This window comes from Phlebotomus papatasi, chromosome 5 (assembly GCF_024763615.1).
Source record: "Phlebotomus papatasi isolate M1 chromosome 5, Ppap_2.1, whole genome shotgun sequence".
Classification (NCBI taxonomy): Eukaryota; Metazoa; Arthropoda; class Insecta; order Diptera; family Psychodidae; genus Phlebotomus; species Phlebotomus papatasi.
The window spans coordinates 1,569,242-1,594,350 of record NC_077226.1 but is presented as its reverse complement, the minus strand read 5'-3'; the positions used below and the strand labels follow the sequence as shown (position 1 = coordinate 1,594,350).

Genomic DNA, 25,109 nt, shown 5'->3' with positions numbered 1-25,109 from the left:
CGTCAAAAATGGCTTTCTTGAAGAAAATTGTCTGCACTGTTGTAGGTGGAAACGTCAAAATTCTGTCAAAAATGCAATTTTTGACGAAAATTGCTCCCAATGTGTAGAGGCCTTTAGACTGGATTAGCCCTGGTGTTTTCCATCCATATACAGGGAAATTTCCATCCTTATTCCATGCGGAAAACCATGTGTAAGAATCCAGGAGAAAAGGTCAGGGATTTCCAGTGGTTATTTCCATGGGAACTTATGGAAATATCCGGTCTATCATCCCCTGGTGAATCCATTTATTAAACGGCACGAGTTCGAGCTCTTCAAGTATGAAAAAATATCTATTTTCTATTTGTCAAATTAACCTCGAAAAAATTCACAGTATTAAATTTCTTTTGGTGAAGTTTGTGTCCGAAGAAGAGAGAAGAGAGAACAAAAAGAAAGTTTTTTAAAAAAAAGTATATTAATTAGTAACGAAAAAAAGAAAGAAAAGCCAATTTATTGAAAAACAAAAAAAACAAATAGGTGAAGAGTATTTTACTGAGAATAAAAAAAGTGAAATTTAAAGAAAGAACTTTAAAAAAAAAGAAGATAAAACTTAAACGATAATTAGAAATTTTTGCGTGAAATAATAAAAAATAAAAGAGAAAAAACAAGTGAAACAAATTTTTGCGAAATGGAAATATGAATCTGTGATAATTATTTTGATATTTTAGTGAGAAAAAAAAGAGTAAGAAGCAAGAAAAAAAAAGTTATAAAACAATGGGGTTAAAGTCTCTTTTATTTTTTTGTTTATTGAAGGTGAAAAATAAAAAACAAGGAAAAAGAAAAACAGACAAAAAGATGTGGAAAAAAATTTATCAAAGGGTAAAAATTTAAAAGAAATTAATACTAAATGGAAATATTTTAAAAGGAAGAAAAAAATATTAGTAATACACATTTGCACCATGAGAAACTATTTAAAGAAGAACAAAACAAATTAAAAGAAAAAAACTTTCAGAAGATTTATCACAATCAACTACATTAGATGACATTTTTTCTGCTTTAAAAAAAAGAAAAAGAAACAAAGAAAAGCAGGAAAAAATCAATCGAAAAAACAACAAAAGTGAGGTTAGAATTTAAGAAAAAACCGGATTTTGAAGTCATAAAACGTTTTTTTTTGTGTCTTTTAAAAAAAAAGAAAACATAAATAAAATAAATAATTGTCTTTTAAGCAGTCAGAGGGGAAATAAGTGACACAAATCGAAGTGAAAAAAGAATAAAAACTAACTAGGAATATTTAGAAAGAGAGAAAAACAAAATGGGGAAAGCTAAAAAGTGAGGTTAAGAAATGTTTTCTTGGCGCCAATTTGAGGCTCTAATTCATTATTGACAAATGAAAAACAAAAAATAAAAAAATAAAAACAAAAATTGTTTTTCGAGGAATAATAATTTAAAAGGAATTTAAAAAAAAATCACGCGTCGTGAGGTTCATTAATTAAAAGTCAAATACAAAATATAATTTTTATATTTGTTTTTCTTATTACAATTGCATTAAAAAAAATTTTTATAAAATATTAATTCTAGAAGAAAAAAAAACAACATAACACCAAAGAATAATAAGCAAGTAGAAAAAAAAGAAAACAATCCTCCATTTCTCGCTATATATATTTTAATATATATACATATATATTTCTTTAAATTAATTCTGTTAATTTACATCTTTTTTTTTTTGTAATACTTACGCGTCTTTAAGAATCTCTCTCTCAGCAAACAATTCAGTCATTTTGGCAGCTAACCTAAAAACAAAAAACTTTCTTAAATAATTAAATTTCTAGGTTAGAGATATATCAATTGCCGGGATATTTTCTTTTCTTTATTTATTTTTTTTTTTGGTATCTTCAACCCAATTTATAGCATTAAGTAATATTTAGCAGGAAAAAACAAAAACAAATTTTACAAAGAAAACCGAATTATTGATCTATTTTTTCTAATTTTTAGAAATTTGAAAAAATACTAATTACGGGATATTCTCGATAATGATTCCAATTTTTTTTAATATAAAAATACTCATATATATTTATATATATATTTTTTTTGTCTTTCGGTAAAAGGCCAGATAAACAAAGGTTAATGAGAAATAATATTTGAAGGTTATGTTTTTAGTCTAACACTGAGAAAAAAAAGAGGGTGCGATTAACATTTTTTCCTCATAACATTAACACTTTTTAGGCGTAAAAATATATTAAAATTTTTAATGTTAATTTTACACCTTTTTAAGGGTAAAATTAACATGAAAAAGGGTAACTTTAACCCCTAATACACCTAAAAAGGGTATTATTTACACCGATTTCGGATCAATACTGCAGGGTAAAATTAACATTTCCGGAATGTTATTTTAACTTTTTCGGATTTCTCTCAGTGAACCTTAAAATAAAAAATACACAAGTTTAAATAAAATTTTGAAGGTTAGAATTGCGCTTTCAAGATCAAGAAAATTCCCAAGATTTTGGTATCGTCGTTGCGAGTGACTTTGCACTCTGCTGTTCGTGCACTGAGATAAAAAAGGGTGCGATTAACCTTTTTTTCCTCATAACTTTAACACTTTTTAGGCGTAAAAATATATTAACATTTTTTAATGTTAATTTTACACCTTTTTAAGGGTGGAATTAACATGAAAAAGGGTAATTTTAACTCCCAATACACCTAAAAAGGGTAATATTTACACCGATTCCGGATCAATACTGCACACAGAGAAATCTGTTTATTTTACCCTGCATTATTGATCCAAAATCGGTGTAAATATTACCATTTTTAGGTGTATTAGGGGTTAAAGTTACATTTTTTCATGTTAATTTTACCCTTAAAGAGTTGTAAAATTAACAGTAAAAAATATTGATATATTTTTACACCTGAAAAGTGTTAAATTTATGAGGAAAAAATGTCAAATCAAAAAATTATTTTACCTTTTTCGGATTTCTTTCACTGAGAGACTTTTATAAATTCTAGCACTTATTGATACTATTCGCCGATCCGGTCTACCATGTCAAAGTATATAGGGATATGTTATGTACCAAATAAGGTACAATGATTCACAAAAGGATTCTTGTAGTTTCAGCAATAGTCAATGAAATGCAAATATAGGTTTTTGTTAAAAAAAAAAAAAAGAAACGGCTCCGTGAAAAAATGTGAAGGTGCAATTCCAAAATCGATTTCATAATAGTAAATTTCCCAAATCCAATCTAAATTTATCTGGCTAGAATATTCCACTTCTATTTTGTTGATTATTTTTATTAAAATATTTCTTTTTCACAATTATCTTCCTAAGAACGCATGATTTATGTTATAAAATTGCATATAATTATCTTTCTTAAGCTTTATTATTGAAGTATTTGGCTTAAAATTATCCAATTTTGTGGGAACTTAAGATAAAATGACCGAGATCTACAAGATGGTATGGTCGCCATCTTGATTTGACGTTTCTGTCCACCATTTTGAATAACTGTCAAAACATAAATCTCATCCGATTGAGCTGAAATTTTAGTATGTTCTGGCTGATGTCAAGGCCTTTTCAGAACATATATAAAATCCGACCTAGGTCAAGTGATTGTCTGGATATAGGGGCTCTAAGTTCAAAAATTTTAACATTTTCATTAATACAGAAATTACGGAAAGCTTCTTTTATCGAAACCATCACAAAAGAGACAACACTATCGTTAAGCGATGAGATCTAACAAACAAAAAGAAAAGTAATGTTTTTGTTTATAACAGCGCATTATTTGAGAATCTTATAAATTGTTTTTGCAAAGATGAAAAAAAATGGATTTTTCGTTTTTTTTTTTTAAATATGTAAGTGTAAATAAATTTATAAAATAAAAGCCTCAATCAATTTTAATGGTTACTGAGGCATTTCGTTTAAGTTTTAAAATTCAATGATTAGAAAATAAAGATTGCCAAAATAGGAATATTTCAAAATTTTAAACTTTGAGCCTCTGTATCTCGGTAAATACTTGACGTACACTGTAACATAGATGCATTCTGAAAAGGTCTTGACATCAGCTACAACATACTAAAATTTCAACCCAATTGACTCCGTTCAGTAATAACCTTTCGAAGAGATAAAGCCACTCCAAAGCCAAACCAAACCCATTCAAAAATTTATCGAAAGCCAAGGGGTTAATCAAGTATGGAATACCGACACATTTTTCCGCTAGAATCCATGGAATCCATGGAATCACTGATCAGATTCTGAGAGAATCTCAAATGGAATCCATATAGAATCACGAGAATCAATTAGAATCACTGGAATCAAATAGAATCACAGAATCCCTCTCATTTGCAATTGCTATCATTTTAACAATATTATCCATGAAATTTAAGAAATATTCCTAAAAATACCGATTGATGATAACTTTTACTTTGTTGAAATTTAAGTAGCTTTTTGTTCCAAAAAGTTTTTGCCTAAAAAGATATATCACAGCTCTCTTTTTTGAGTTCGAACAGTGAAAATAGAAATATAAAAAATATTAAAATTCAATCATTAATATCAAAAATTGAATTTATTTTCACTTTTGATCTGAAATATTTATTATACAGCAAATATCTGGAAACTTGCAAAAAAATATCTTAGATTCCTACATCAAAACTAAGCTACAATGCTGCAAAGGATTCCCCTACCTCCATAAATCACAAATCCAAATTCTTTTGATTATTGCTCGCCTTTCGATCAAGATCCCGTACTACTCGCACAGACACATGACTTCGTATAGATAATTTTCGAAAAACAGTGAATAGTTTTCAAAAATCGTTTTATTTCGAAGTTTAATTTTGACTTTCCGTCGAATTTGTTGAATTCTGGTTATCAATTTGTCTTCTTGAATAGTTACTCATACTTTATATAAATAATTGAATAGAGTTTGTAATGAATTAATGCAAATAATTTGAATTCAGTGACCATTTAAAACCCTTTAAGTACGATTTAGTCACCAGTGACCCATAGAGAAAATATTTTTACCTCACTTTCTAGAGTTATTTCTGTCAAATGTTTGTACGTAATCGTAAAGTAGAAGGTTACAGAAATTTAGAGTATTTTTTTACAAATCTCCAACTGTGTGATATAGTAACTAAATATTTAAGCTCAAAAATGACGAATTTTTAAATTCTCAGGTTAATAATTGATTTTAATTATTTTTTATTACACTTCTTATTTTTTTTTAAAGCAAAGTAACCGTTTTGGGAAAAGAAACTCTAATGTTCATACATAATATTTAAAAAAAAAAAAAAAACCTACAAAAAATCGGCAAATTATTGGCAAGAATTCGTTATAGTACGCACTGCGAACTGGGATTCGTCAGAGAATCTACAGAAACTTTCTGACGACTTTTGTTCCAGGTCTAAATGAAATTCGCAGGAATATCTAAAGATTTATCGGCAGACTTTCGGCAGAGGTGTGGATATTCTCTGCAGAAATCTAAAAGATATACTAATGACGAAATTATTTGATCGGATTTTTTCAGAGTTTTTGTTGAAACGCTACCTGGAATATTTTTTGACTCTCCGGTTCCGTCTACAGAACCCAACAGGACTTGCATAGTCAAAAATAACAAACAAAATTAATCCTACAGTATGAAAAATTATTCTCAAATAAGGGAAATTTGAAGACCGGAATAAACTGAATCACAAATTGGAGTAATTGAGAATCACGGAATACCGATTTGAATCATTAAAAGAATCACACACTTAGAATCATTGGAATCACACGGAATTACGGAATATGGACACAAATTTTCGACCTTGAGTAACCCCTTGTCGAAAGCCTAAAGTGCAAGTTCACGTATTCGCCGCTTTAGCGCCTGATTGTTTTGCCATTTCGAATTTCAATATTCTCGACACTTCAATCGTCAACAACATTGTGCAAAGTTTGCTGCAAAAAGTGAATTTTTTTTGTAGTTTTGTGGAAAATTCAGGATGGCAGAACGTTTGAATTACACTTTCACTCAAAGAGATGTCCTTTTTATTAACTTTCACACTTTTGTGTAACTCGTCCGGTTTAAACGTTCGAACTTACAACGGTTTTTTTAGGTAAGTTCTCTCTGATATACCTTCGAATCGGTAAAGGAAAAACTTGAACCAGAGAGAGCTCTCAAATCGGGAAGGTTTATTACTGAACGAGAGGATTAATGGTCCCAGGGTCAACTTATGGGGGGTCCGCCGAAGGTCCCAAGTCCCTATCTCTACCCGTCAAATAATATCTGCAGATATCTTTAAGATTTCTGTAGAGAAAATCTACACCTCTACAGAATATCTGCAGATAAATTCTGTAGATATTCTTACGAATTTTATTTGGGCTTGGGACAAAATTCGTCAGAATATTTCGGCAGATTTTCTGACGAATCTCTGACGAATTTCTGTAGATATTCTGCCGATTTTCTGTAGATTTTTTCTACATTCCAGACTTTCCAGACAAGATGTGTCAGAAGAGATGGAAAAATTTTTCACTGAAGTTTGCAAAATTCTATAGAGTTATTCTTAGTGATATCACGGTGTTTATATAAAATAAAGAATTCTGCGACGCCGTGTTACAAATAGAGAAAAGTGAAGTGAAAACTTTAAGCAGAGTAACGACCTAAATTTCGTGTTTTTGTATCATTCCATGGGCGATTTTTAAAAAATTAGTATTTTTGCTAGCATCTTTTTACTTATTTAAAATGTTTAATCGGTAATGCTTTGTTAAGCAGAGCATACCATTTTCTTTATAACTCCTACAGTTTCTACATAAATCAACAATATTTTTGTGAAGTAATGGACACTATGCCGATTTTCTCGGCAGAAATTCTACCGAAAATTTGTAGATTTTCTGCAGAAATTCTGCCGAAAATCTAGAGATTTTCTCTGAATACACTGGAATATACCGTTAAAATTCAAAAAACCTCAGAGTAAAATCGGCAGGTAGAATAATGATTTGACGGGTAACCATTTAGCAACCAGATATTCGAAAACATAAAAAAGAATGTTCTTTTTAGTGATCTTTCTGCAACATTTGAGATATAAAAAATGCCATATCGGTAATAAACTGTTGAGTTCTACTTGTGCATACTAAAAATTTAAAACAAATTCTATCCTGTAATGTTAATCACGGTGCATTTTTTAGTAAATAACTATCTACCGGAGCTCTTTGAAAAAAAAACGCGAAAAATTAACAACTTCAACGTAAGGATTCCTCAATTTACCATCGTGGTAAGATCCCCATATCGTCGGCTCCGAGGAAGACTGTTGTAAGTCGAAAATGTAAACTTTACATAGTTGTAAGTGGTACAAGTTGGACAGTGGTACAAGTTGGACAATGGTACAATTTGGGCAGAGCTTTTTGTCTTGATAAATTTAGTACTTCATTTTTATTTGTATATTTTTAATGCTTTAATTTTATAATTTAGTTCCTTGTGCTTAAAAACAAATTTTGTACTATATTTATCAAGAAAAAAGCCATGTCCAACTTGCACCGGCGAATTGTCCAACTTGTAATACTAATTCCAAATTATATCACTTTACCCTACGAAGCGGAAATCTATCATTTTGTCTCCCAATCATCCGAATTTGGTTTTTTTCAAGGTCACTAGGATGAAGTCAGGGGGGTGACATTAGGTCTGAAAAATGCGATCAGTTTTAGTGTAAATTTTTTCCTGATTTCGTACACATTTTGCAAGATATCTCCAAAACTACGTAGGTTGCCAATTTGGGGTTTTCGGTTGCCTCTTCATTATTAAATTGGCTTTTATTTTGTATTAGTATTTTTAACTAATTCATTCTACAATGACAGAAAACAGCTAATAAACTCAAAAGTTTTTTCGGCACGCTAGAAATATGTGGGAAACATATAGGAAACGTCATGCCCCTGGGTAAAGTGATGTAATTTGGAATTAGTGATACAAGTTGGACAATTCCCCGGTACAAGTTAGACATGGCTTTTTTTTCTTAATAAATACAGTACAAAATTTGTTTCTAATCACAAGGAACCAAATTATAAAACTAAAACATTAAAAATATACAAATAAAAATGAAGTACTAAATTTATCAAGACAAAAAGCCCTGTCCAAATTGTAACATTGTCCAACTTATACCACTTTACCCTAGGGTAAGGGCTCATAATTTTGACCAGTCTACTTTTAAGAATCGATCTCCCAAATTTAAAATCCCATATTTTTAACACTAATTGATTTTTTTGTTACTTTCTTTTCAATAGGATTGTTTGAAAACTTACCAAACTGTTTAACGTGTTTGCATTCACTAAAATTAGTCTCAATACGTTTAAAAATGAATTGATATGTTGAAATGAATTTGAAACGAATTTTGGACAACTTGGTTATTAATTTGGTCTTTAACTTCAGGTCAAATGTACAATTCACCATTAACGTGAATCAACACAATATTCAATGAATATTCAATAATATTACTTAAATCTTCATATCATATTTATCTTTAGCAATTGCTTACACTGACATTTCAACAAATCAATTTCAACTCAAATCATATTCAAATTTTAACGTATTTAGTGTTAAAATCTTCCAAAAAGAACAAATATTTAGATAGAATTCATTATTCATCAAATATTGGAATAAAAATCCATCATTTTAATCAATTTATTTTTGGTGTCCAATTTTATCCTCAAAGTGTCCAAATTTAGAAACTGTCCAAAATTATGAGCCTTTCCCCTATTTGATTTTTTTTTAGGTTAAACTTTAAGCATAACCTTAAAACTTTGTCGACTTAACCTTGCTTTTATTTGTGGCCACAGAAGACAATGAGAATGTGTTTCAATCTTTTCTCAAAAAATAATAATTATAAATTATATTTGAGGTTGGAAATATCTATTTACAAAAAAAAAGGAAGGCTTAGGGGGAAATGGGAGGGAAAATAACCTAAATATATTCCTATTCAATTAATTCAATTATATAGAGATACTTAATTCATTTTTACATTTTTCTTTCCATAACCTAAAAAAAACTGACTGATTCATATTTTGAGGTTAGAATATCATTGTTGAAGTGTTTTTTAATAAATTATTAAGATACTTTTTATCATCAATTAAGGTAATCAGTTCGGATTTTTTTTTCAAAGTGGCAGAATCTCAATTTAACCTCAAAAAATGTATTGATTAGAGTTTTAGTATTAGAAAAAGAAAACCAAAAACAAATGTATTCCATTAAAATAGCCTAAAGAAAAGAAAATGAAAATCATTTAACAATCGTCTTTTTGTTTATTATTTGTATTTCAATAGCTTCCAAAATGTTCTCTTATCTGAATTGTGTATTGAATTTTATTTATTTATTTTTTTTTCATTATTCGTCTACCATCCCACAAAGTCATGTTAATTAACAAAAAGGAACCTTTATTGTGAAGATGAGAAGAAAAAAACAAACAAATAGGATTTTAAACATGATTTAAAGTTAAAAAAAAAAATCAACACCAAAAAGGCTCGTGATTGTATTTAAAAAGAAAAAAAAATATTGATAGCGCATATTGCAAAATAAGAAAAAAAAAAACAAGATGTATTTCCTCGTTAAACAAAGGTTTATTAAATTTAAAAAAAAAGGAAGGAAGGGAGTGAGAAAATAATGAATTCCTAGATAAAAAAAAACAATCCAAGTCAAAAGAAATATTGAAACTTAAATATTCCTAAAATAAAAAATGAAAGAAAGATGAAAGGACAACGTAATGTTACAATCATATCCTTTTTCAGATGGAAAAAAAAAATAAAAGAAAACAGACAATTAAATTTAAAAAAAAAAACAAAAAACAATTTATGTAAGAGAAATAGGATTTATTTAAATATTGAACGAATAATATATTTAAGTCATTTAATATTTAAATAACAAAAAGAAAAAGAAAAAAAGATGTTGAAGAAATGCCAAGACTGGCGATTGAAGCACTTATGACTGTTGATGTGGTGATTGTTATAAATACTAGAAAAAAAAAGAAAAATGAAAAGATAGAAGTGAGAATAAAAAGAAAAAAACAAAACATTTTAGTAAAAAAGAATAAAAAGAAGAGAATTACCTTCTTAGAACAAAGAAAAAAAAACAGAAAACAAGAATAATTTCTTGCAATAGCATCTTTTATCAACAAAAAACTTTTTACCCTTTTTCCACAAAAAAAGTACAAATGACGAAGAGAAGAAGATAAATTAAAAACAAAGGAAAATCCTAAATAGCAACAAAATAATTTAAAAAATAAATAAATGCGACATTCGAAAAAGAAAAAGAGATGGCGCAAAAAATTTCCATCATTCTTTTAAAAAAAAAACAAAAATTACTTTAAAAATATTTTTAAAACAAAAAAAAAACAAAGAAAAAAAGAAGATAAAATGAAAAATTAATTTGTCACAGGGATCAACTAGGCGTTACTATGGGCATGATTGAGAGATGAACAAGAAAGAGAGTAAGAAAAAATAACACAAAGAGAAGAAAAATCAATTCAGGAGAGATTAAAAGTATTTGTAGGTTAGTTTAAAAAACAAAAAAAAAGAAAACACAACTAAACTAAACTAAAAAAAGTTGAAAAGAGAAAAAGATTTAAGATAAAATCAGCTGACAAAAAAGAAAACTCTGATTTTAATTTTAAATCTTGAAATATTTGAAAACTCAATACGTTTCCTTTTACTTAAAAAAAAAGGCTTTACAACATAAAAAAGAGAAAGAAAGAAAAAAATTAAAAAAAAGGGATAAATAGTAAAATAATTCAATTGATAATATATATTTTGTCTCTTTAAATTTAAGGACAAAGAAGTCATAAAAGTTTTTCAACGATGAATCCAAGTAAAAAAAAGTAAAGAATAAAACAAAAAATATTTAGTTTCCAAAGTGCATTTCTTGTATGTAATACAGTATTTAAAAAAAAAAATTAACAAAAAAAAACTACATTAGAACAACTAAAAAAACATACAAAAATCAACAAAAAAAAAAAAACAAAAAAAAAATGTAAAAGAAAAATTATGGAATGTAAATGAGATCTTGTGAATGGGTTGTTTCAGCAAGAAAGAGATGAAGAAGAAGAAGAAGAAAACAAAAGATTTCAATAAAAACTTCTTTAGCAAAAATTTGTTTTTTATTAATTACAAAAGCAGTGTTGGCACGGCGAGACGACACGTCTTTGCGACGTGTCGCAAACGTCGTGTCGTTAATTATTTTGCGACACATTTTTCTCCAAATTTAAGTAATATTTTTTGATGATCTAAGACTCTTGGCCAGCCGTATAATAATCTATCTCCCTGTACACCGTGATTGCTTCCGATTGATTGTAGACTCTACAAAGGTTTCAGATGTCTAGACTCGTTGTTGGTGGTCCAAAGGCCAGCAAGAGACGTTACAAACCGAATATACGTCAAATGTCCCATTTTTTTTTAGTGAATGTCATTTGGCAAAGCGCCCCGTCAAATCATTATTCTACCTGCCGATTTTACTCTGAGGTTTTTTGAATTTTAACGGTATATTCCAGTGTATTCAGAGAAAATCTACAGATTTTCGGTAGAATTTCTGCCGAGAACATCGGCATAGTGTCCATTACTTCACAAAAATATTGTTGATTTATGTAGAAACTGTAGGAGTTATAAAGAAAATGGTATGCTCTGCTTAACAAGCATTACCGATTAAACATTTTAAATAAGTAAAAAGATGCGAGCAAAAATACTAATTTTTTAAAAATCGCCCATGGAATGATACAAAAACACGAAATTTAGGTCGATACTCTGCTTAAAGTTTTCACTTCACTTTTCTCTACTTGTAACACGGCGTCGCAGAATTCTTTATTTTATATAAATACCGTGATATCACAAAAAATAACTCTATTGAATTTTGCAAACTTCAGTGAAAAATTTTTCCATCTCTTCTGACACATCTTGTCTGGAAAGTCTGGAATGTAGATATAAATCTACAGAAAATCGGCAGAATATCTACAGAAATTCGTCAGAGATTCGTCAGAAAATCTGCCGAAATATTCTGACGAATTTTGTCCCAAGCACAAATAAAATTCGTAAGAATATCTACAGAATTATCTGCAGATATTCTGTAGAGGTGTAGATTTTCTCTACAGAAATCTTAAAGATATCTGCAGATATTATTTGACGGGGCCATATGATCAGAACTACAGTAGAGTCTCACTCTACTCCATATTTGGTTCCGGATTTGACACTTGGGTCGCGACAATAGTACACGTCATTTTTTAAAATGATCAACGACTTTTAGTATTGAAATTGCTCAACGGCTACCACTTTTTTTGCGATTGTGGTACTTGTACTCGCTCTCTTCATTATCGATCACAATTATCACAACTGACTCAGTAAAGTTTGCCAAAAATAATAAAATAATTATGCATGTCGCGTACTAAAAAACACAACCTAACTTAAAATCAGTCTTTTGAAATGAATGATCGATAAATTGTGGACTATAGAGCGATGGCCTCTAGCTCTTTATTTTGACACATATTCGGTTTCAATTTCAAACGATTCTTGCTCATTTCTATTGTGATTTGTGGCATGATAAAAAATGCGATCGTCTCTCTCTTGCCTCAACTTCATCTAGCATTTGCACGAAGCAAATCTGTGTAGAATGGAATGCTTTTTCCAGCTACTTAAAGACCTCTTCCTCTTTGGTCAGAAAATGTCCTTTCTTGGCTGTTTTGTTACTCCTTGGATAAAATTACTCTTCTTCTCTCTGAGTCGTCGGACCGTTTGCCAGAAAGTTGTGTTTGCCATCATGTAATCAAGCTCTAGCTTTTCATATCTTGCACAATTACAGTAGACTCTCTCTCAATCGGGAATATGGGGCAAAATGTCATCCGGTTTAGCGATTGAATTGAGCGTCAAAGCCTTTGTAAATTCCACAAAAAGTGCTCAATTATAAAGAATCACGATAAAATAGGAAGAACTACAGCGAATTTGAGCAAATTACCTTCATAATTAAACGTGAAAATTGTAAACAAAATTTGTCGCCCGATTGAGAAAGAACCGATTGAGTGAGAGTCTACTACATGTTTTTAGCATGGTGTAACGAACTAAGAAGGTGTGCTCACAACATGGCGGCTGGAGTATTGGGGTTTTTGAAATTGTAAAATTAACGGTTACTTCTGAAAAGCTGTTAAAACCCTCAGATTTCAATTCAATACGGTTGATTTTCCTTTCAAATTCAATAATTTATTCCAAGTAAAGCTTATGAATCCTCAATTTGTGAGTTTTTTTTCCTTTAAAACTGTACAATTTCCAAAGAAGATTACCTGACAAATGGGGCACCGAATCCCCGCAACCATTCACAAAAAAACATTACACACGCATCGGAATTCTAAATTTTCGCAATAGTGAAGGTTTTAGAACCTTTAAAACTACTTTTAAGAGCACAATTTACAACACAAAAACCCCAAAATCACTTCATTCTATCAGAAAAACAAAATGAAAACAAAGAAATTCAGCAATTTTGACACTTTGGAGGTGTGCGTCTAAAAATCTTCTGCGGCGGCTCTCAAAATTATATTTTTGTCAGCCGGCTAAAAATAATGAAATATTTCCATATATTTTTGTATCACTTTACTTCAAAAATGATTTTAGATTTTTTAATTGCGTTTTTAACTCCAAATATATCGCAATTGGCATATATAAATGTATTTTCACATAAGGAATTTTATTATTTTCGAAAGTAGATACAGTGCTGTCTCTCTATATGCACAGCTTTTGTGTCGGTTGAATTCAAAATCAATTTCTTTACATTTTGACAAAGTAATAAAGAAGATTATTTTCTTGGTAACTAATTTTTCTTGTTTTTAATTTTCTTAATTTTATTTTTCTGTTTCATATTATATTTAAAATAACACGGGGAATTCTAGAACAATAAAAAAAATAATAAAGTTTTAAAAGAAAGAAAAAAACCGTTGGGAATTTCAAAAAAAGTTGTGCATATTCCCTGTAGGCGATCGGGCGCAAAGTTTCACAGTAACAGAAAATTCCCAGGAATTTGTCTTCTATTTTTCCGCGAGAGTTTCCGTGGAAATAAACGCTAATATTCCGCTTGGAATTCTGCGGAGTTATCAGCTTTTTTTCGCGTGGATTTCCTAGAAAAAAAGTCCGAGGAATTTTCTTGCAACATATCTGAGAGCATTCCCTGGAAATTGATTCAAAATTTCCTTTGAATATTCCGAGTATATTTTCTGATATCTTTCCGACTAAGACTCCATGGAAGTAAACGCGAAAATTCTGCAATTATTTTTCGCCCTAACGCTATAATTCTTGCGAGCTAGACATACTCAAATGAACGATATGGTTGCAAATATTTTCAACTCAAAAGTAGAACAATTGAGTGTTCGTCTGATAGATGAATACTCTTCAGGTTCTAAGCTGCCAATTGGCACTGATCGTCCATATTTGTTGATGTTTTTTTTTCTGGAAATTCTCTACGAAAGTTCCACGAAGTTTTTAATCAATTTTTGAAATTATTTTGAAGAAAAATATATTTAAAAATCCACTGGAAAAGTCGTGAAATTCCATAATATTAAACCACGAAAGCCTCTAAGGCCGTTGCATGGAAATTTCCACGGATAATTTCGTGGAAATATAGAGGATTTTTCCGAATTTTTAAAGGGCTGACTGCCGATTATACGCTGATAATCCATAGGAAAAGCCGCGGAAATATTCGCCGGAGAAAAGTCCATGGAAACTCGCAGACATTTCTTATTAGACGATCCTATACAGAGTTCCGCAAACGTCCATGGAACGCTAGGAAGAAAATTAGCGCCAAATTCCATCTCGGAAGCCTACGCGGATTTTTAGCGGTAAAATCAGCGGACATGGTAGAAAAAGCTGCTGGAAACCCAGTGGAAGAGCTGCGGCCGTTGGCTATAGGGTTCAGAGAGAGAACTGTCAAAAAAAGTACCCAAACTGTGCATATAGCGAGACAGCACCCCATAGCAAAATCCCGCAAAAATTCCGATGGAAAACTTGCGTCCAAATGGCTAAATTCGCTGAAATTTGACGCTAAAATTCCACTAAGTTTTCCTATGGAATTTAAAGCCGGAAATTCCATGGAAATCATAGTGCTCCATGGAATTTACTAGTACGACATGCTGGAATTCCAGCGTTAAATTCCGCGGTATTCCGCGGAAGATTTATATGGAAACTCACACGTGAAACGTCCGCGGGATAAGCTGGAAAAAACATATGGAAATTTCCACTATCTTTCCATAGTGTTTTATATGGATTTTTCCACTAGTTTTCTGAAATGTCAAACAAATAAAATGGTGTTGCGACAACTTTTAGAATTTGTTTCCAAACCTTCCGCAAACATTTCTAGTGATTCATGTGGCAATTATAATATAATTAATTATGCGATGCTGCGTTTCGTGTAGATAATAATGAAGTGATTACATTAAATAGGTCGCCAACCTAAAATAATGCTGTTTTTATGTTAATTAATATATATTTTAGAAAAAAAAAATTTTTTAATAAAATATTTTTTTATTGCTCAAAGTGTCAATTCGTTATTGCTGGTTTATAAAAACATATTATAATCCTCGTAATCTTTGCTATTTCTTTAATATTCGGAAGTAAAATCATGAGGTGCATGTGACAGCTTCATTTTTTCTCCATTTTATTTTGGTGGAAAAATCCACATAAATTCCACGAGCATTTCCATGGATGTATTCTATAGACAAAATCCAGCATAAATCCATTAAATTTTCCTTGGAACCTATTATGGAAAATTCCTATGGAATTTTTTAAGGAAAAATAGTGGAAAATTCCAAGGAATTTTTCGCTTGTTATTCCTATTCCGCTTTCTTTTGCAATGGGGAGCACTGTACTTCGTTACACCACCATGGGTTTTTCCAGGGCTGTACTAAGGGAAAAATAAAATTCAAATTGAAATTTTCTTGTGAGACACCATACAGGCTGTAAAAATTTATTGAATTTTCTTTCAGATAACATTTGTTGTCAGAACAATTAAATACAAACTCATAGTTTTACACAATTAATCAATTTTCCTCATTTTCTTTCTTATTCAGGGCTTTTTTTTCCTCTGTAAATACACGGTGTGATTAGAATAGGGTTGGTTTTTCTTTTCATTTTTTTTTTTTGGTTAATGTCAACATCATTTATAAGATGACACGTTTTTTTTTTGGGTTTTTCATTTTTTTTATACCATCATTCTCTTTCAATATTTCAATAAATATTCTCGTTTTTTGTTTTTTTTTTTTAAATTTTTATTTATATATTTTTTTTTGGTTTTTTTCTCTTTTAAGGTTTTTCTGTAACACGTTTATTTTTATTTTGTTTTTTTTCTTTGTTTCAACTATTACACTTTCTTTAAATATTTTCTTTTTTTTTTACCTATTCTTTATGCTTTTTTTTCTTTTTGTTGTTGTTGTTGTTGTACTAGTGGGCGGGAAGGACAATGTGAACTATGGTACAATCAGCCATAAAATCGCCACCTAAATATACAATATTTTTATATATATATATATATGTATATATATATATATTTGTTCTGTTTCTTTTTCTAATTTTTATCATCTTCATTTAACAAACCTTTCTCTTTATTATTTCAATTTCTCTTTTAATAACAAATTTCAGCTTTTTTGGGCTTCTTTTTTTTATTTTTTATTTATTTTTTTTTTGTAATATTTTGTCTTTTTTTTGTCTTTTCTTAAAATTACGTTTTTTTTTTCTTTTTTTGTCACCTAATTATATAATTACAATGGTATGAATGTAGAGAGAAGAAAGGACTACACAAGTTTACATTGTTCATTTAAACTTCAGCCTCAAACAGTCCTTAAACGCTGAGGACCTTTTTTTTTTTAAATACTTGTCTTTTGTAATTTGTTTTTTTTTTGTCTTTTTTTTTGGTTTTTAAATCTCTATTTTGTCTCTTTAACTAAGTTTTTGTTTTGTTTTTTTTTTGTTTTTCTCTAATAGCGCTAATTCATCACCAATTTTGTTTTTTTTTTATTAATTTTTTTTAAATATATTTTGTGTTTTTTTTCTAGTTCTTTTTCTTTTAATGCAAACTATTCTGGCTTCAATCGATGCCATTGAACGATTGTCTGACGTGGCTTTGAAATCATATCTTGCCAGTGTTTCGTTTCTGATGCTCCAGAGCCATTTTTGCCTGAAAAAAAGAAAAAAAAGAATAGAAATTTTTAGAAGAAAATTGAGATGAATTTGTACAAGGATGGAAAATTTTTTGTCGAGATTTTGCAAATTCCGCAATGGAAATCAATTAGTAGGACCATTTCAAGTATTCTTTGCGAATTTCATCCAGAAATATTGAGAATTACGGTTTTTAGGGCCGATTTTCGATTTTTTGAAAAAACTGTAAGGGGTTAGCCTTACTATTTTTTTGGTCAAAAAATTTTTTGTTGAGATTTTGCAAATTCCGCAATGGAAATCAATTAGTAGGACCATTTCAAGTATTCTTTGCGAATTTCATCCAGAAATATTGAGAATTACGGTTTTTAGGGCCGATTTTCGATTTTTTGAAAAAACTGTAAGGGGTTAGCCTTACTATTTTTTTGGTCAAAAAATTTTTTGTCGAGATTTTGCAAATTCCGCAATGGAAATCAATTAGTAGGACCATTTCAAGTATTCTTTGCGAATTTCATCCAGAAATATTGAGAATTACGGTTTTTAGGGCCGATTTTCGATTTTTTGAAAAAACTGTAAGGGGTTAGCCTTACTATTTTTTTGGTCAAAAAATTTTTTGTCGAGATTTTGCAAATTCCGCAATGGAAATCAATTAGTAGGACCATTTCAAGTATTCTTTGCGAATTTCATCCAGAAATATTGAGAATTACGGTTTTTAGGGCCGATTTTCGATTTTTTGAAAAAACTGTAAGGGGTTAGCCTTACTATTTTTTTGGTCAAAAAATTTTTTGTTGAGATTTTGCAAATTCCGCAATGGAAATCAATTAGTAGGACCATTTCAAGTATTCTTTGTGAATTTCATCCAGAAATATTGAGAATTACGGTTTTCAGGGCCGATTTTCGATTTTTTGAAAAAACTGTAAGGGGTTAGCCTTACTATTTTTTTGGTCAAAAAATTTTTTGTTGAGATTTTGCAAATTCCGCAATGGAAATCAATTAGTAGGACCATTTCAAGTATTCTTTGTGAATTTCATCCAGAAATATTGAGAATTACGGTTTTCAGGGCCGATTTTCGATTTTTTGAAAAAACTGTAAGGGGTTAGCCTTACTATTTTTTTGGTCAAAAAATTTTTTGTTGAGATTTTGCAAATTCCGCAATGGAAATCAATTAGTAGGACCATTTCAAGTATTCTTTGTGAATTTCATCCAGAAATATTGAGAATTACGGTTTTTAGGGCCGATTTTCGATTTTTTGAAAAAACTGTAAGGGGTTAGCCTTACTATTTTTTTGGTCAAAAAATTTTTTGTTGAGATTTTGCAAATTCCGCAATGGAAATCAATTAGTAGGACCATTTCAAGTATTCTTTGTGAATTTCATCCAGAAATATTGAGAATTACGGTTTTCAGGGCCGATTTTCGATTTTTTGAAAAAACTGTAAGGGGTTAGCCTTACTATTTTTTTGGTCAAAAAATTTTTTGTTGAGATTTTGCAAATTCCGCAATGGAAATCAATTAGTAGGACCATTTCAAGTATTCTTTGTGAATTTCATCCAGAAATATTGAGAATTACGGTTTTCAGGGCCGATTTTCGATTTTTTGAAAAAACTGTAAGGGGTTAGCCTTACTATTTTTTTGGTCAAAAAATTTTTTGTTGAGATTTTGCAAATTCCGCAATGGAAATCAATTAGTAGGACCATTTCAAGTATTCTTTGCGAATTTCATCCAGAAATATTGAGAATTACGGTTTTTAGGGCCGATTTTCGATTTTTTGAAAAAACTGTAAGGGGTTAGCCTTACTATTTTTTTGGTCAAAAAATTTTTTGTCGAGATTTTGCAAATTCCGCAATGGAAATCAATTAGTAGGACCATTTCAAGTATTCTTTGCGAATTTCATCCAGAAATATTGAGAATTACGGTTTTTAGGGCCGATTTTCGATTTTTTGAAAAAACTGTAAGGGGTTAGCCTTACTATTTTTTTGGTCAAAAAATTTTTTGTTGAGATTTTGCAAATTCCGCAATGGAAATCAATTAGTAGGACCATTTCAAGTATTCTTTGCGAATTTCATCCAGAAATATTGAGAATTACGGTTTTTAGGGCCGATTTTCGATTTTTTGAAAAAACTGTAAGGGGTTAGCCTTACTATTTTTTTGGTCAAAAAATTTTTTGTTGAGATTTTGCAAATTCCGCAATGGAAATCAATTAGTAGGACCATTTCAAGTATTCTTTGTATTCTTTGAATTTCATCCAGAAATATTGAGAATTACGGTTTTCAGGGCCGATTTTCGATTTTTTGAAAAAACTGTAAGGGGTTAGCCTTACTATTTTTTTGGTCAAAAAATTTTTTGTCGAGATTTTGCAAATTCCGCAATGGAAATCAATTAGTAGGACCATTTCAAGTATTCTTTGCGAATTTCATCCAGAAATATTGAGAATTACGGTTTTTAGGGCCGATTTTCGATTTTTTGAAAAAACTGTAAGGGGTTAGCCTTACTATTTTTTTGGTCAAAAAATTTTTTGTCGAGATTTTGCAAATTCCGCAATGGAAATCAATTAGTAGGACCATTTCAAGTATTCTTTGCGAATTTCATCCAGAAATATTGAGAATTACGGTTTTTAGGGCCGATTTTCGATTTTTTGAAAAAACTGTAAGGGGTTAGCCTTACTATTTTTTTGGTCAAAAAATTTTTTGTCGAGATTTTGCAAATTCCGCAATGGAAATCAATTAGTAGGACCATTTCAAGTATTCTTTGCGAATTTCATCCAGAAATATTGAGAATTACGGTTTTTAGGGCCGATTTTCGATTTTTTGAAAAAACTGTAAGGGGTTAGCCTTACTATTTTTTTGGTCAAAAAATTTTTTGTTGAGATTTTGCAAATTCCGCAATGGAAATCAATTAGTAGGACCATTTCAAGTATTCTTTGTGAATTTCATCCAGAAATATTGAGAATTACGGTTTTTAGGGCCGATTTTCGATTTTTTGAAAAAACTGTAAGGGGTTAGCCTTACTATTTTTTTGGTCAAAAAATTTTTTGTTGAGATTTTGCAAATTCCGCAATGGAAATCAATTAGTAGGACCATTTCAAGTATTCTTTGCGAATTTCATCCAGAAATATTGAGAATTACGGTTTTTAGGGCCGATTTTCGATTTTTTGAAAAAACTGTAAGGGGTTAGCCTTACTATTTTTTTGGTCAAAAAATTTTTTGTTGAGATTTTGCAAATTCCGCAATGGAAATCAATTAGTAGGACCATTTCAAGTATTCTTTGCGAATTTCATCCAGAAATATTGAGAATTACGGTTTTTAGGGCCGATTTTCGATTTTTTGAAAAAACTGTAAGGGGTTAGCCTTACTATTTTTTTGGTCAAAAAATTTTTTGTCGAGATTTTGCAAATTCCGCAATGGAAATCAATTAGTAGGACCATTTCAAGTATTCTTTGCGAATTTCATCCAGAAATATTGAGAATTACGGTTTTTAGGGCCGATTTTCGATTTTTTGAAAAAACTGTAAGGGGTTAGCCTTACTATTTTTTTGGTCAAAAAATTTTTTGTCGAGATTTTGCAAATTCCGCAATGGAAATCAATTAGTAGGACCATTTCAAGTATTCTTTGCGAATTTCATCCAGAAATATTGAGAATTACGGTTTTTAGGGCCGATTTTCGATTTTTTGAAAAAACTGTAAGGGGTTAGCCTTACTATTTTTTTGGTCAAAAAATTTTTTGTCGAGATTTTGCAAATTCCGCAATGGAAATCAATTAGTAGGACCATTTCAAGTATTCTTTGCGAATTTCATCCAGAAATATTGAGAATTACGGTTTTTAGGGCCGATTTTCGATTTTTTGAAAAAACTGTAAGGGGTTAGCCTTACTATTTTTTTGGTCAAAAAATTTTTTGTCGAGATTTTGCAAATTCCGCAATGGAAATCAATTAGTAGGACCATTTCAAGTATTCTTTGCGAATTTCATCCAGAAATATTGAGAATTACGGTTTTTAGGGCCGATTTTTTCTGTAAGGGGTTAGATTTTTTTGAAAAAATTTTTTGTCTGCAAATTCCGCAATGGAAATCAATTAGGGACCATTTCAAGCTTTGCGAATTTCATCCAGAAATATTGAGAATTTTTTTAGGGCCGATTTTCGATTTTTTGAAAAAACTGTAAAACTATTTTTTTGGTCAAAAAATTTTTTGAGATTTTGCAAATTCCGCAATGGAAATCAATTAGTAGGACCATTTCAAGTATTCTTTGCGAATTTCATCCAGAAATATTGAGAATTACGGTTTTTAGGGACGATTTTCGATTTTTTGAAAAAACTGTAAGGGGTTAGCCTTACTATTTTTTTGGTCAAAAAATTTTTTGTCGAGATTTTGCAAATTCCGCAATGGAAATCAATTAGTAGGACCATTTCAAGTATTCTTTGTGAATTTCATCCGAATTACGGTTTTTAGGGCCGATTTTCGATTTTTTGAAAAAACTGTAAGGGGTTAGCCTTACTATTTTTTTGGTCAAAAAATTGAGATTTTGCAAATTCCGCAATGTGAAATCAGAAAATTGAGTAGGACGATTTTCATTTTTCAAGTATTCTTTGCGAATTTCATCCAGAATTATAGGACCATTGTAGAATTCACGAGTTTTTAGGATTTTTTGAAAAAACGATTTTCGATTTTTTGAAAAAACTGTAAGGGGTTAGCCTTACTATTTTTTTGGTCAAAAAATTTTTTGTCGAGATTTTGCAAATTCCGCAATGGAAATCAATTAGTAGGACCATTTCAAGTATTCTTTGCGAATTTCATCCAGAAATATTGAGAATTACGGTTTTTAGGGCCGATTTTCGATTTTTTGAAAAAACTGTAAGGGGACCATTTAGCCTTACTGAGAATTTTTTTAGGGGTCAAAAACTATTTTTTTGGTCAAAAAATTTTTTGTTGAGATTTTGCAAATTCCGCAATTAGTAGGACCATTTGGAAATCAATTGAGTAGGACCATTTTTTTCAAGTATTCAGAAATATTGAGAATTTTTTTGCGAATTTCATCCAGAAATATTGAGAATTACGGAATTTTTTTTAGGGAATTACGGTTTTTACGATTTTCGATTTTTTGAAAAAACTGTAAGGGGTTAGCCTTACTATTTTTTTGGTCAAAAAATTTTTTGTTGAGATTTTGCAAATTCCGCAATGGAAATCAATTAGTAGGACCATTTCAAGTATTCTTTGTGAATTTCATCCAGAAATATTGAGAATTACGGTTTTTAGGGACGATTTTCGATTTTTTGAAAAAACTGTAAGGGGTTAGCCTTACTATTTTTTTGGTCAAAAAATTTTTTGTCGAGATTTTGCAAATTCCGCAATGGAAATCAATTAGTAGGACCATTTCAAGTATTCTTTGCGAATTTCATCCAGAAATATTGAGAATTACGGTTTTTAGGGCCGATTTTCGATTTTTTGAAAAAACTGTAAGGGGTTAGCCTTACTATTTTTTTGGTCAAAAAATTTTTTGTTGAGATTTTGCAAATTCCGCAATGGAAATCAATTAGTAGGACCATTTCAAGTATTCTTTGCGAATTTCATCCAGAAATATTGAGAATTACGGTTTTTAGGGCCGATTTTCGATTTTTTGAAAAAACTGTAAGGGGTTAGCCTTACTATTTTTTTGGTCAAAAAATTTTTTGTCGAGATTTTGCAAATTCCGCAATGGAAATCAATTAGTAGGACCATTTCAAGTATTCTTTGCGAATTTCATCCAGAAATATTGAGAATTACGGTTTTTAGGGCCGATTTTCGATTTTTTGAAAAAACTGTAAGGGGTTAGCCTTACTATTTTTTTGGTCAAAAAATTTTTTGTCGAGATTTTGCAAATTCCGCAATGGAAATCAATTAGTAGGACCATTTCAAGTATTCTTTGCGAATTTCATCCAGAAATATTGAGAATTACGGTTTTTAGGGACGATTTTCGATTTTTTGAAAAAACTGTAAGGGGTTAGCCTTACTATTTTTTTGGTCAAAAAATTTTTTGTCGAGATTTTGCAAATTCCGCAATGGAAATCAATTAGTAGGACCATTTCAAGTATTCTTTGCGAATTTCATCCAGAAATATTGAGAATTACGGTTTTTAGGGCCGATTTTCGATTTTTTGAAAAAACTGTAAGGGGTTAGCCTTACTATTTTTTTGGTCAAAAAATTTTTTGTCGAGATTTTGCAAATTCCGCAATGGAAATCAATTAGTAGGACCATTTCAAGTATTCTTTGCGAATTTCATCCAGAAATATTGAGAATTACGGTTTTTAGGGCCGATTTTCGATTTTTTGAAAAAACTGTAAGGGGTTAGCCTTACTATTTTTTTGGTCAAAAAATTTTTTGTCGAGATTTTGCAAATTCCGCAATGGAAATCAATTAGTAGGTTTTTTACCATTTCAAGTATTCAAAAAATTTTTTGCGAGATTTGCATCCAGAAATATTGTAGAATTACGGAATTTTTTTGAGGGACGATTTTCGATTTTTTGAAAAAACTGTAAGGGGTTAGCCTTACTATTTTTTTGGTCAAAAAATTTTTTGTCGAGATTTTGCAAATTCCGCAATGGAAATCAATTAGTAGGACCATTTCAAGTATTCTTTGCGAATTTCATCCAGAAATATTGAGAATTACGGTTTTTAGGGCCGATTTTCGATTTTTTGAAAAAACTGTAAGGGGTTAGCCTTACTATTTTTTTGGTCAAAAAATTTTTTGTCGAGATTTTGCAAATTCCGCAATGGAAATCAATTAGTAGGACCATTTCAAGTATTCTTTGCGAATTTCATCCAGAAATATTGAGAATTACGGTTTTTAGGGACGATTTTCGATTTTTGAAAAAACTGTAAGGGGTTAGCCTTACTATTTTTTTGGTCAAAAAATTTTTTGTCGAGATTTTGCAAATTCCGCAATGGAAATCAATTAGTAGGACCATTTCAAGTATTCTTTGCGAATTTCATCCAGAAATATTGAGAATTACGGTTTTTAGGGACGATTTTCGATTTTTTGAAAAAACTGTAAGGGGTTAGCCTTACTATTTTTTTGGTCAAAAAATTTTTTGTCGAGATTTTGCAAATTCCGCAATGGAAATCAATTAGTAGGACCATTTCAAGTATTCTTTGCGAATTTCATCCAGAAATATTGAGAATTACGGTTTTTAGGGACGATTTTCGATTTTTTGAAAAAACTGTAAGGGGTTAGCCTTACTATTTTTTTGGTCAAAAAATTTTTTGTCGAGATTTTGCAAATTCCGCAATGGAAATCAATTAGTAGGACCATTTCAAGTATTCTTTGCGAATTTCATCCAGAAATATTGAGAATTACGGTTTTTAGGGACGATTTTCGATTTTTTGAAAAAACTGTAAGGGGTTAGCCTTACTATTTTTTTGGTCAAAAAATTTTTTGTCGAGATTTTGCAAATTCCGCAATGGAAATCAATTAGTAGGACCATTTCAAGTATTCTTTGCGAATTTCATCCAGAAATATTGAGAATTACGGTTTTTAGGGACGATTTTCGATTTTTTGAAAAAACTGTAAGGGGTTAGCCTTACTATTTTTTTGGTCAAAAAATTTTTTGTCGAGATTTTGCAAATTCCGCAATGGAAATCAATTAGTAGGACCATTTCAAGTATTCTTTGCGAATTTCATCCAGAAATATTGAGAATTACGGTTTTTAGGGCCGATTTTCGATTTTTTGAAAAAACTGTAAGGGGTTAGCCTTACTATTTTTTTGGTCAAAAAATTTTTTGTTGAGATTTTGCAAATTCCGCAATGGAAATCAATTAGTAGGACCATTTCAAGTATTCTTTGCGAATTTCATCCAGAAATATTGAGAATTACGGTTTTTAGGGCCGATTTTCGATTTTTTGAAAAAACTGTAAGGGGTTAGCCTTACTATTTTTTTGGTCAAAAAATTTTTTGTCGAGATTTTGCAAATTCCGCAATGGAAATCAATTAGTAGGACCATTTCAAGTATTCTTTGCGAATTTCATCCAGAAATATTGAGAATTACGGTTTTTAGGGCCGAT

General features: G+C 30.2%; 1 protein-coding gene across 4 annotated transcripts in view; it reads right to left on the bottom strand.

The window, feature by feature from the left end:
• Positions 1-15,885: 15,885 nt before the first annotated feature.
• The window catches only part of LOC129808772 (synaptotagmin-7), a 38,127-nt gene continuing 28,903 nt past the window's right edge, over positions 15,886-25,109 (bottom strand). For all 4 annotated transcript variants that reach the window (XM_055858616.1, XM_055858617.1, XM_055858618.1 and 1 more), the window contains exon 9: positions 15,886-17,105. In XM_055858616.1, the coding sequence (XP_055714591.1) occupies positions 17,005-17,105 (101 nt within the window). In that variant the 3' untranslated portion in view covers positions 15,886-17,004. The remainder of the gene's footprint in view (positions 17,106-25,109) is intronic.